This window comes from Pipistrellus kuhlii, unplaced genomic scaffold, assembly GCF_014108245.1.
Source record: "Pipistrellus kuhlii isolate mPipKuh1 unplaced genomic scaffold, mPipKuh1.p scaffold_m20_p_10, whole genome shotgun sequence".
Classification (NCBI taxonomy): domain Eukaryota; kingdom Metazoa; phylum Chordata; class Mammalia; order Chiroptera; family Vespertilionidae; genus Pipistrellus; species Pipistrellus kuhlii.
The window spans coordinates 44,932,182-44,945,754 of NW_023425405.1; the positions used below are offsets into that span (position 1 = coordinate 44,932,182).

General features: G+C 36.6%; 1 protein-coding gene across 6 annotated transcripts in view; it reads left to right on the forward strand.

Moving 5' to 3' along the window:
* The window catches only part of PCLO (piccolo presynaptic cytomatrix protein), a 253,191-nt gene that overhangs the window by 102,223 nt on the left and 137,395 nt on the right, over positions 1-13,573 (forward strand). For all 6 annotated transcript variants that reach the window (XM_045578497.1, XM_036429575.2, XM_045578495.1 and 3 more), the window contains exon 4: positions 5,377-6,333. In XM_045578497.1, coding sequence (XP_045434453.1) covers positions 5,377-6,333 — 957 coding nt within the window. The remainder of the gene's footprint in view (positions 1-5,376; positions 6,334-13,573) is intronic.

Genomic DNA, 13,573 nt, shown 5'->3' on the forward strand with positions numbered 1-13,573 from the left:
TTTCTTTTCTCATTTCCACTTCAGATTGTACTCTGAGTTTTTCTACCCTCTCAGTTTAAAAATAAATAAGTAAATAAATGTACATGTTTAAAGAAATATAAAATTTTGATGTTACTGTAAATGTTTCCCCTGTCTTTCAGTTCTTTATTGATATTAAAACATCCTTGTTGATTATGTTAGCATTCTAATTTTGGTTCTAGAACTTTCAGGAAGAAGAGACACATATTTGAGACCATCCATTCAACATTTCTAATTGATGGAAAAAAAAATACTCTTTTAAAAATATATATATTTTATTGATTTTTTACAGAGTGGAAGAGAGAGGGATAGAGAGTTAGAAACATCGATAAGAGAGAATCATTGACCATCTGCCTCTTGCATACCCCCTACTGGGGATGTGCTCGCAACCAAGGTACGTGGCCTTGACCGGAATTGAACTCGGAACCCTTCAGTCTGCAGGCCGATGCTCTGTTCACTGAGCCAAACCAGTTTCGGCATACTCTTTTGAGACTCATGATGATTAAATCTATGTTCTAAATGGATTCATCAGACAATCCTATTAAACCTAATGCATTTTTTTTATTTTCCTTTTTTTTAAATGCAAATTATTAGTATAATTACTTTTATTCATGTCTTAGTCTTCCTACTTTGATGTGCATTCCTTGATGGAATAAGTCTTACAAATACACCTTCCAAATGCCAATTGACTGTTCAACCAATCAAAGCATAATATGCTAATGATATGGTAATGCTCAACCTCTCACTATGATGTGCACTGACCACCAGGGGGCAGTCTACTGGTTGGCCAGTTGCTATGATGTGCACTGACTGCCAGGAGGCAGACAGTTGACAGTCTACAAGTTGCTATGATGTGCACTGACCACCAGGGGGCAGACGCTACTGTGGTCCAGCCAACTGGGACTGAGTGAAATGGGATAGATATGCCCTGGAGCCATCCGGTGGTCCCTCCCTGGCTGGCCAACTCCTGTGTCCTTCCCCAGCCCCAGTCATGCACTAGTGGGGTTCCTTGGGCTGGCCTGTGTCCTCTCGCAATCCGGGACCCCTCAAAGGACTTCAGAGAGCCTGTTCCGGCCTGACTTTGCAGGCCAGGCTGAGGGACCCCACTGGTACACACATTTGTGTACCCAGGTCTCTAGTAGATACATAGTTGTCATAATTATTTGTAACAGGCTAGGAATAGTAACATCAATTTCCAATGATGAATTTTGTTGATAGTAAAAAAATAAAATTAGGCTTTGCCTTGTAGTCTTACTCAAAATGCAAGTCAGTCATTCAACCAAGAAAAGCCAAGAAAGCAACATCATGTTAAAAATATCACAAAGTAGCAATGATTAAAAATATTAGGCTTAAATGAATATGTGCGAGATATCAAGCATAGTATGAATTTGAAGTCGCCAATGAAACTGTAAGGATAAATTATGTTTCTTTTAGATTGGCATATTGCCCTCTCTTTGCCTTGAGACCTTAATAGTGTGTGGGTTATCACTGCTTATATGTTTATTAAGCATTATTTGAAATCAGGAGAATGAAGTGTTTTATAATAGACTAGAGGCCCGGTACACAAAATTTGTGCACAGGGTTGGGAGTGTCCCTCAGCCCAGCTTGTACCCTCTCCAATCTGGGATCCCTCTCACAATCCAGGACTGCTGGCTCCCAACTGCTTGCCTGCCTGCCTTCTTGATTGCCTCTAACCGCTTCAGCCTGTCAGCCTGATCACCCACTAACCACTCCCATGCCAGCCTGATTGATGTCTAACTACTCCCCTGCCAGCCTGTTTGCCCCCAACTTCCCTCCTCTGTTGGCCTGGTCACTCCTAACTGCTGCCCTCCCCTCCAGGGTAGATCTCCTCCAACTGTCCTCCCTTGCAGGCCTGGTGCCTCCCAACTGCCCTCCCCTGCTGACCATCTTGTGGTGGCCATCTTGTGTCCACATGGGGGCAGGATCTTTGACTTTTGTGTTGGAGTGGTGGTCAGTCTGCATATTACTCTTTTATTAGATAGGATAGAGGCCTGGTGCATGGGTGGGGGCCAGCTGATTTGCCCTGAAGGGTGTCCTGGATCAGGGTGGGGGTTCCCTTGGGGTATGGGGTCACCTGGGCGAAGAGCCTGTGGTGGTTTGCAGGCCAGCCACGCCTCCTGCCGACCCAAGCAGAGGCCCTGGTATCTGGAATTTATTAACCTTCTACAATTGAAACTTTGTGGCCTGGAGTGGAACCAACCCTTCTGCTCAATTGGTGGCTGCAGTCATTTCTGTTTACCTTTTATATTTGAAACTTTGTATCCTTTAGTAGATGCCTGCGGGGCCCACCAGAGTGTGTGGAAAGCTTGGCTTTCTCTGTTGCCAGGGAAACCCAAGCCTCTTTTCTGGTAGCCATTTTGGTTGGGTTTATTTGCATACTCGCTCTGATTGGCTAGAGGGTGTGGCTTGTGGGTGTGGTTTGTGATGTAGCAGAGTGATGGTTAATTTGCATATTACTCTTTTATTAGGTAGGGTTCATTAAAATATATCTTTTATCCTATCTGAACTTCAAATGTGTGAAAATACTGAATATACTATCTTGAAATAGTCACTGTGTTAATTTCTTCAACACACCTTTTAACAAGTGCTGGGTACCCCTGTGGTATTATATGTTAAAGGAAGCAAAAGAGGAGACTTTTTTAAGAATAATACTTCTCCAAAACTCAGATAAAATAATCATGCTTTATAATTGACAAGAATTTCCAATGAACACAGATGAGAGGGGTGAGGGCTTGTGTCGGGGGCAAGGGGTGAGGGTGGCCAGGAGAGGTCAATGGGAGAAAAAGGTGGCATGTGTAATACTTTAAATAATAAAGAATTTAAAAAAGAAAGAATTGCCAATGTAATTAAACCTGTATTCTTGGTATACTAAAATTCCCTTGTTTGCATTAAGATGTGCTCTGGACGGAAATGGTTAACACACACTTGAATTTGGATTTTAGAATCCATTTGACAAAACAGCACAGTGATACAGCTCTTTGTGTCTTTTGTTTTTAAAATGTCAGATTTCCTAAATGTGGCTCAACCAAGTTTTTAAAACCACAGCAGAGATTAAGATTGATTTTCTGTAGATAATATGGAGGTATCTCCTCCAGGGACAATTCTGCACATGGGCTGGAGCTTTTAGTATTTGACATAAAGGTTCAAATCAGGTTTTTTTCCTAAGACTTTTATATAAAGTCTTACATTAAAAAGCCACAATTCACTTCAGAGCTGCTTAAGGAGGAAATTAAGAAGGGAATTGGTACTGGATGATCATACACATAAAGAGCAAATTAATTTGTAATACATACTAATGTTTTGAAGACAGCATTTTCCTGAAGTTAAATATTTGACTTTTGTCTTTACTCTTTTAGATCAGCAAATAAGAATTATAATGGCTTACAGATTTCAAAAGAGCCATTATAAAGCAATTTTTTTTATGTCTCTAAAGAAATTAGAAGCTGTGGTAAGAAATGAAACTTAATATATCTGATAATATCTTAGAACAGTAAGTGATTTTTGCCTCTAAATAATTTAAGTTATGCAACTGGAAAGAGTGATGTAGTAGTATGAAAATCATTTTGAAATTGAACTTTGCAGAAGACAATGAAACATATGAATGCAATACTATTTTGTATGAGCCTCCAACTGTGTACTTTACTGAATAAGAACTCAATACATGGTAACAATTAGAAGCTGTACGTATAGCTTTTACTTTTTATACCATAGCAAGTATAATGTCAGAAAAAGCACAGTGTACATCAGTAAGGGAAAAACTCTATAATATTATTAGTGGAATATAATCTGCCCCCCTTATTATTATTATTTGTACATATTTTGAGAGAGTTTTCAGTCCTTAGTTTGCAAAAGAATTAACCAATTATTTATTAAAAGGGGAGGTCTACTTTCTACATCAGGATCTTGCTAAAATAGTTTTGGTATAGTTCCCATGAATTTATATGTCCTCACCATAGTTTGGCAAAGGTAGCCCATGAATTATACTGAGGAGCAGAGATATAAAGAACTATTTTACTCAGCAATTCAAAATTGTGAGGGTAGCCGAAACCGGTTTGGCTCAATGGATAGAGCGTTGGCTTGGGGACTGAAAGGTCCCGGGTTCGATTCCAGTCAAGGGCATGTACCTTGGTTGCGGGCATATCCCCAGTATGGGGTGTGCAAGAGGCAGCTGATCGATGACTCTCTCTCATCGATGTTTCTAACTCTCTATCTCTCTCCCTTCCTCTCTGTACAAAATCAATAAAATATATTTTTTAAAAAAATTGTGAGGGTAAAGATACCAAACAATTGGAGCCAGTGAATGTGTCTTGTTCAATTGCATGAGAAGTATGAATGTTATTAAAAACTAAATTTTATTTTAATTCTACAGCAGATAGAGAATTATGCCTAAACGAATCTTGAAGAACCTCCACATACTTTGTAAAGCTTTACAGCAGTACATAGAGCTATCTTTGACCCAAGTTCAGAGATATGTGACTATAGGCTAAAATAAATAAATAAATAGATAAATAAATAAATAAATAAAAATAAATTTAAAAATCTTGATGAATTGGCGATTAAATGAAACTTACTATGAAATTTAAAATTCCATTTGGAACAAATACAGATTTTTTTCACAAAAAGAAAAAGAAAAAAGAGAGAGATGGTATTTTTATGGGTCCATGTTAATGTTAAAGATTTATTTTCTTTTTTATAAAATTAGTCATCTTTAAGATCCCTCATATTTTTGTTATTTCAAATAGTTTTTTTCCCTAGTCTTCTTTAAAAATCACTGTTTCACTGATTTAGAAAACAGTGATCCAATTCTCCATATACAAAAACTAGAAATTGCCAGATTTAACCTTGTTGTGTTACATTGTAAACCAGAAGACGACTTAATCAAAAAGCTGAATTTATTTGAATCCTTTTCATTTTGCTAGTGCTAGCAGGCTCAGAGAAAATCTTGCTTCTCAAAATCTGGGGCTCAATATGGTGGAAGTCTTTCTTATTTATATGTTTTTCAGCTCTTTGTCTTCCAAATTTGGAACAAGAACTCCAGACCTTCTGAGAAAAAGTCCTGTGTGCTGGGACAGGGCTGTGAGACCATATCTCAAGGCCTGGCCTGGCACCAGCACTGACAACTCTGTCTAGGGTGTAGTTTATGGCCTCTCTGGAATGGGAGTAGTCATATTTTTCCTTATTATTTAAGGAAACAAACATTTACAGAAGCCAGAATAGCAGGGTTAAAATTTTAAACAGTAGTTTTTACCTAAGATGGAAGTTACTGTGCTCAGGTAAATACAATGAAACAAATACATTGTCATGTAATTAACCTGCTCAATGCTATTTTATTTACAGATTCAAGAATGGCTTTGTTTAAATTGCCAAACCCAGAGAGCGATGTCCGGGCAGCTTGGAGACATGGGCAAAATGCCTCCTGCACTGTCAGGGCCAAAAGCCCCTCCTGTGCCTTTTCCTACAGAGCAGTCACCTCAGAAAATGGCCATGCCTGGTCAAGCGAAAGTTAAAAAGAAGGAACAAGAAGCAAAAACAGAAAGTGACAAAATCATACCAGAAAAAGTAAAAGAAACACCATTATTTGAAAAAATGTCTCCCAAGGTAACCACAGATAAAAAACAAGAAGAACATAAACAAGAAAAAGACCAAGCTTTAGCCCCTCAAGAAAAAAAAACAGTCCATGAAGAAAAACAGCCTCCTCCTGAAGAGAAAAAGGCGGCCACTGGAGACAAAAAGCCACCTCCTGAAGAGAGAAAACCAGCCACTGAGGACAAAAAGCCAGCCACTGGAGACAAAAAGCCACCTCCTGAAGAGAGAAAACCAGCCACTGAAGGGAAAAAACCTCCTGAAGAAGAAAAACCAACCATTGAGGACAAAAAGCCACCTCCAGAAGAAAAACCAACCATTGAGGACAAAAAGCCACCTCCAGAAGAAAAACCAACCATTGAGGACAAAAAGCCACCTCCAGAAGAAAAACCAACCATTGAGGACAAAAAGCCACCTCCTGAAGACAAAAAGTTTCCTCCGGGAGCAAAAACATCAGCTCTCGAGGAGGAAAAGAAACAGACTTTGCTTAAAACTCAAGAACAAGTTGCTGAAGAAAAGCCTGAAGACAGAGTGGCTGCTCAGGCAGTGCCAGGAAAGCAGCCACCCCCCATGCAGATGGAGGGTTTACCTCCTGGGCCACTTCAGACATTACCTGAGGGGGGCGACGGGGCAGCTCAAGGAATCAAAGACCAGCCACAGGAAGTCCATGCAGCGAAGCCTGATCAGGTGGAACCCGGGAAAGAAAAAACAGTAAGTTATGTTTTCTTAACTTTGCACAGTCTTATGTAGATAGTCTACTGATTTTTACGTAAGTACATAGAGTGCTTCATGGTAATTATATAAGGAAAATCTTTTGATTTTTTTCTTCAGAAAAGTGTAACAGTTGATTGCTAAAATGAAGAACTTGGTGTGTTTTTTAACAGCTTAATCTAACTTAAAGCATAGACATAAAATTTATTTTTCTAGCTTTTGTGTCTATTAGATAATTTATCCACATCCTATAGAGTGATAAAAAAATGTTTCTTACCACTTTAAGTTATTCCCTTTTCTCTCCACTATGAACATAAAATCAGTATCCTCCTTTAATATGAAATAATGTGTGTTTTTAAGTTTCTATTCACTTATCCACTTGGTTAAATAAGAGTCAACAAAGACATTTGTTAATAAAATATTTTAAAACACCTCATTTTCTGATAATTGGTATCAAGGAAGATTAACATTTATTTGTGGAGTTTCTACAATTTAAGAAAAATTTTGTTTTCAATTTCAAACTTAGAAAACAGCAAGATTTGGCAAGTACAATCTTTGATCCACTTCTTCTAATTCTGGTATATGCTTGTGGGTTATCTTTTTTAATTTTTTTTGTTATGATAGCCATAAAAACTAAATGTCAAAATATAAAAATAAGTTTAACTTAGAAGTATGGCTCCAAAATAACTTCAAATAACCTAATATTGCCCACAAAGGAAAAAACAGAAAACCAGTCAATAGGCTTTTGTGCAATTCCTGAATGTAACTTGAGTGCTCTCCCTCCTGAACCTGTACTTAGTCCTTCCCTGTGCCCTGATAGTGCATTGGTCCTGTCAGAAAAGTCACACCTGGCCGCTCCTCTCCCTGGTGGCACTCACTTTTGCTGCCGATCTCCCCATATTGATCAGATTTAAGTTAGCTTTTGCTGGAAACCAAAATAATACTCCTAATTTACCTGTTACTCTATTCTGTGTACTCTGTTAAGTCCATTCTCTATCATTTTAACCCACATAACTAATGATAAGTAAATATCATAGCTGTTTTAAAGAGGAGTAAGCTCTAGGAAACAGCAAAGCTAAGGTTCTAGTCCAGTTCTGATTATAAAGGCTGAGGTTCTCAAACACAATACACAATGCTTTCTTCTTTTTTATAAATTGTTTTTGTTTTTTTAAATATATTTTATTGATTTTGTACAGAGAGGAAGGGAGAGAGATAGAGAGTTAGAAACATCGATGAGAGAGAGTCATCGATCAGCTGCCTCTTGCACACCCCCTACTGGGGATATGCCCGCAACCAAGGTACATGCCCTTGACTGGAATCGAACCCGGGACCCTGCAGTCCTCAAGCCGACGCTCTATCCATTGAGCCAAACCGGTCTCGGCTCTTTTTTATAAATTGTTGATAGTATTACAGATGTCCCCAATTCCCCCATCCCTTAGCCCCTCTGTTCCAAGTCCCTACCCCATCCAGGCCTTCATCACTATTTCTGCATACATACACATAGAAAAGCCTGAGTGACCCTTACAGCCGGACAAACAGGTGACCGGCCGGTAACTATGGCACACACTGACCACCAGGGGGCAGAGGCTCAATGCAAGAGCTGACCCTTGGTGATCATTGTGCTCCCACAGCCAACCTCTCATGGCTGGCCAACCTCCCATGGTCCCTCCTCCAGGTTGGCTGGCCCCAATCGGGACTGGGCAAGACAGCCCCAATCAGCTCTGATTGCCAGTCAGGTTGAGGGACCCCATCCACGTACGAATTTGTACACCGGGCCTCTAGTGTGTATATAAAGTCTTTGGTTAATCTCTTCCTGCCCCCCCCCCAACGCCCCTTAGATATGTCAGTCTGTTATATGCATCCATGCCTCTGGGCCTGTTTTGTTCGTCAGTTTATTATGGTCATTAGATTTCAGGTGTAAGTGAGATCATTTGATACTTGCCTTTCTCTGGTTGACTTATTTCAATCTGCATAATATTCTCCAGGTCCATCCATGCTGTTGCAAAGGATAAGAAACACAAGGCTTTTTTTTTTTTGATACTTTTAACATACCTCCTTTTCATTATTATAATTATTTGTATCTCGTGGCAGTTCCCACTATAATCCCAAACACTTTGTGTAATTTTTTTTTCTTTGTTAATATATTTATTTATTAATTTGTCACTTGTGTAATTCATTTTGTTATAGTATATCATTTGTATTTCTTTGTTGCCTCATCATTTTCTTTCCATTCATTCCTGTCTTTCAAAATGTTTTGTCAAGTGGAATTAAAATTTATTCTGAAATGTAATAAATAATTTGAAAGGAACATTTTTTAAAAAACTTATCTTTATTGTTGAGAATGGTGCATTCTTCTTTACTTTTTTAGCTTAATATTTTAAAATTACATGTTACTACAGAATTACATGTTACTACATTCTCTCTTTTTATTTACATGCTTAACCAGAATACTGCTTATCTGCATTTGATACGTTGAAACACTGTTGCTTTCTTGATAAAACCCAAAATTTGAACATTCTTTAGCATAAACTTTAATTTCTGGTTACAGTGACCCAAGTTCTATATAGGCATTGTATATAATGGCAGCATAATCAAAGAAGATGAAAAATGAAAAGGTTTTCTGTATTGAAAAGCATTCCCATGTATGATTTTTCACTCTAGGCTCAGTGAATTTTGCAGACTTAATCTTTTATGGACTAAACACTCAGACTAGCAATCCATTTTGGCCAAAACATCCTATAAATGATTAAGTTAAAGATTTTCTTTTGTTATTTTACTTTGTTCCAATAAAATAAATGACTTCGGGGAAATTAACCAAAAACTTAATATTGCATCCTTTCTATGCACAATATTATATTTAACCAGAAATTCCTTTCTTAACACCAGTAATGCTCAGGTAACTTCCATTTACTTTCAACATGAAAGGCTAAAAGTTTCCTTTGGGCAAAGGGCAGAACTAAGTGTGGCAGTGCAGATGTGTCTTGGAATATTCTTCAGTACTAGAGATATTCTCAAGATACGACACCATGGAAATAGTGTCAAATGGGTCTCAATTTACTGCCTTTTAGCAATAGAATATTGGAAGGAAAAATGATTATCTATTCTCTGCTTCATATTGGCAAGTAAAAAATATTAATTTTAATTAATTTTAATCTCTGAAAATTTTAAGTTATCATTTCATATACACAGACTAGGAAGGCTGAAGTAGCCATATTACTATACATGGAGAAAGTACAATACATAATTCAAAATAAAAGTCAGTATAATACAGTCTAATGGAAAATGTACTTAGAAAAATACAGGGAAAATATGTTCCTCGGGTAAGCTTAAAAATAACATTTCCATTAACAAAAAAGTAAGCTTAAAGTATGGCTGTCCCACTCACTGACTCTAAGATGACAAACAAAATCTCACACACACGGTAGATACCTGGACTTTTATTCTTATGTAATAACTTCAGGTCATTCCAGATGTATTTTGTAAAAAATGAAATGGATAATTAATTTCAACTTGATTATTCAAATGAAGAAATAATAAATGTAAGGAAATTCAGTGATATTTATACACATATGTATATGTGTTATATATGTATAAAACTTAGAACCCTTTGAATATATTCACTTCATTAAACCTTAAAATGTAAGTGGCTTAATATTTTTCTCAAAAGTAAGTTTGCAGCCACGCATTTTAAAAAATATATTTTTATTGATTTCAGAAAGGAAGGGAGAGGGAGAGAGAGAAACATCAATGATGAGTGGGGATCATTGATCAGCTGACTCCTGCATGCCCCACTCTGGGGATCCAGCCTGCAACCCAGGCATGTGCCCCAATCAGGAATTGAACTGTGATGCCCTGGTTCATAGGCCGACGTTTGACCACCGAGCGTCTGGCCAGACACATCCATGCATTTTTTAAGCAACTAAGATAAAATTCAATCTTTTAGTTCTAGAGACATTTGGGAGAAAATTATCCCAATAATTCCTTCCTCACATATATCCTTTGATTGTGTTTCTCAAGTTACAGTACTTCAGACATCCATTTGAAGTCAGAATAATTAGAGAAAAATCAGACCCAACTAACATGCTGTGTTTTACATCCTTCTCAGTTCCATCTACTCTTTCATTTTTGATCAAATTATTACCTTGTTAGGAAACATAAATTGTGAAGCAAGATTTTGCTAAGTTAAATCTGTATAGACTGGTCAGCCACATGGATACAAATTGTACTAGTCCTCACACCAGATATCTCACAAAGGAGAGTGGATAGCCACAAGAAGGACAAATGGGTGGACATATGGGTATCTCATTGTGCTGACCTTTGTATATGAAGAAAAACATTTATTTCAATTTTAGCGCAGAATTAAAGATAAATGTGTAGCTGCCTTAAAATCAAAGAGGCAAAGGGCCCGGTTTGTGTATGTTCTGATGATTAATAAGCTAACAACAAAATGAAGAAGCAGGTTACTCATCTGTGTCAGGAGTCATTACACCTATGCTACTTAGTATGATAAAAATTGACTTTATGATTTTTTAGAAGTCCAATGCGCTATCCATTGCGCAACGGAGCCACCTACTTTATGATTTTTTAAATATATTAAGGCACAGTAAGTACATGACCAAGTGTTTCTTCTGAACAGTTTAGCCAAAAGTCTTCTGGTCACCTAACTTGATTTCCTTATTAATCATTCTAAACATTGTATCTAGACCCACAAACCTATAGAGCAAAATCTTCCCAGCTTTTGCCACCTTATAATATGGAGAAGGAGTCCTTAGAGGGGAGGAATCAGCATAGCATCATTATAGGTAAATTATGAATGAGTCCTGTGAGGGAAGAGACCATGGAGACGGAGGAAGGGGGTAAAGAGGTAGAACATATTTACTAAAAAAAAAAAGAAAGAAAGAAAGAAAGGATGAACACAAGGTGAAAGGCTACATAAAGGGTATTGTAGGGTAGGTATTTTGTTATTTATGTGCGTTAGTCTTTTGTTTAACATATCTTCATTTCTTTTGACACATTATATATGTCTGGTCATAATCTTATTTTTGTAAAATGTCACTAAAATCTTCAGAACCTATTGTATGAAATTATAATTTATATTTTATTATACTCAATGAATTGTTGCATATAATAATAGTAACATTTCTTATATATGTATAGCTTCCTGACATTGTTATGTTTTATGATATATGCAGACACAAAATAAAGAATATAAGTGATACCATCAACTTTAATTATGAAAAATCATTTTCTTGCCCTTTTATTCAAAAGGAGCTTAGATTCTCCACTCATGTGCTTATGGTGTTTATAGGGGTTTAGTGAAACTTAGCAAAGAAGACAAGGAATGACATAGAAACTACATTGGACTCAAAAAAATGTGGTCTGTCTTTCTGTGGAATGCAAGGAGATGGAAATATACTTTCACTGTGAACATCCAGAAAGCTTTTATTAGAAGACTGTTTTGTCTTACTTACCTCTTTTATGCGTAGCTCTGAAGAGAAAGGAACCAGAGTTGGCTGGAGGCTCATTAGCCCTCCTACTGTAGTCTCATAACTGCAGATAAGTAACCCTTTTCTGCACAGACAACTGAAATGGTCCAGAGAAATGAATTATTGGTCAACCAAAGAGTTGGCATTGTTTTTTGGACTAATGGTTTGAAAAATATGTCAGACTATCTTTTTTAATTGAGTCACGTTGTAAATTCAGCAAAAGCATTTTACTCTCCGATGTGTTCAAGATACATATCCGACCATATAGAAAAAAGACAGGTAGTGAGATAAAAAAAGAATGTAAAATTAATATCAAGCCAACAACTTTTATATTTGAGAACTTTATAGGTAAAGGGAGGATGAGGAGAAGCAGTTGAAGAAGGAAGAGGAGGAAAGGAAAGAAGGAAGGAAGGAAGGAAGGAAGGAAGGAAGATGTTTTTGATGTTTGTTGTTTGTTACCTGACCTGACATCTGTTCATTTTGGCTGTAGACAGGTTGGAGGGACCCATGCCTATACACCCACTAAAAATATTGGGATGGTTAGTTCAAGATATAGGCTTGGCGGAATCCAAGGTGACTCCATAGGCCAGCGTCAAATAGAGCATGTCCTCGTGCAGCTCTTCACCTTCCCTCTTCTTTTCCTAGGGCTGTGGGTGTTTTTTTAAATTTATTTTATTTTTTTATGTTCTCCTTTGAACATGAAAACTAACTGGATCAGCTGCATTTCATTTTGATCATAGTTTTTTTGTGTGTTTTTTTTTGTTTGTTTGTTTTTGTTTTTGTTTTTCATTTAGACTTATGCACAAAGTCTTTATGTTTAACTTTTTTTTTTAGGCCTCTGATTCTTGAATTAAATTGTTATTATTGTCTTATCAAATGAGATAAGTAGTTTAAGCCTATGATTTTTCTACTGTGTCCGAGCTCCCTGGAAAGCCCATGTGTCCATTCATAAAGTTAGTTTTTGTGCTGGTTGAAGGAAGCTGACTTTGAAATACCATAAAGGTAAAAATGTAAGTATTTTCAAAGTCAGAAGACAATTATAAGAGATATTTGTTAAATATCTTTGAGGTGGGATACTGAAGATAAATGTGATTCACAACTCTACAAAAATAACAGTTATTTCTCTTTTACTGAAGCTATGAACCAGACCAATTACATTTGCAAAGTTTACAATTTCTGAACAGTCACATATTATATAGCATTGTAATATTAACTGTGATACCAAGTAAATATAATGTTTTACATTTTTTAAAAAACACAGCCTTGTTTGAATATCTCTCAGGAAAAAAAAATATTTGTGGTTGGTGGGGCAAATATCATTATGGCACTAAATGATATATACTTACTTTTGTTAAGTCAATTTCCCAACATCCCATAAGTCTTATAGCCAAGTAAAGGCCCTCCTCTGATTCTTCCTTTCTTTGCCTGTCCTCATAATCCAAAAGTATTAGTTATGTCAGTGGAAACATATCATTAAATTTTTTCTTTAGTAAGTTGAATTATATCCCAAAGTAAATATGCTAGGAAAGAAAATTATATTTTTGAAGAAAAATGGTATTGAAATGTAGAAGGATAGAGCACTAATGGACTAAAAATATTTCATATTGACATTTACTAAAATGAAAACTAACCTTGATCAATATGTATTAACTATTTTCTTTTTTTTCCCCATGCAAAGATTTATTTAAAACAATATTGCCTTACAGTTGAAAAAGTTTCATGTACTTTTTTCTCTGTTCATAATAGTTATTTGG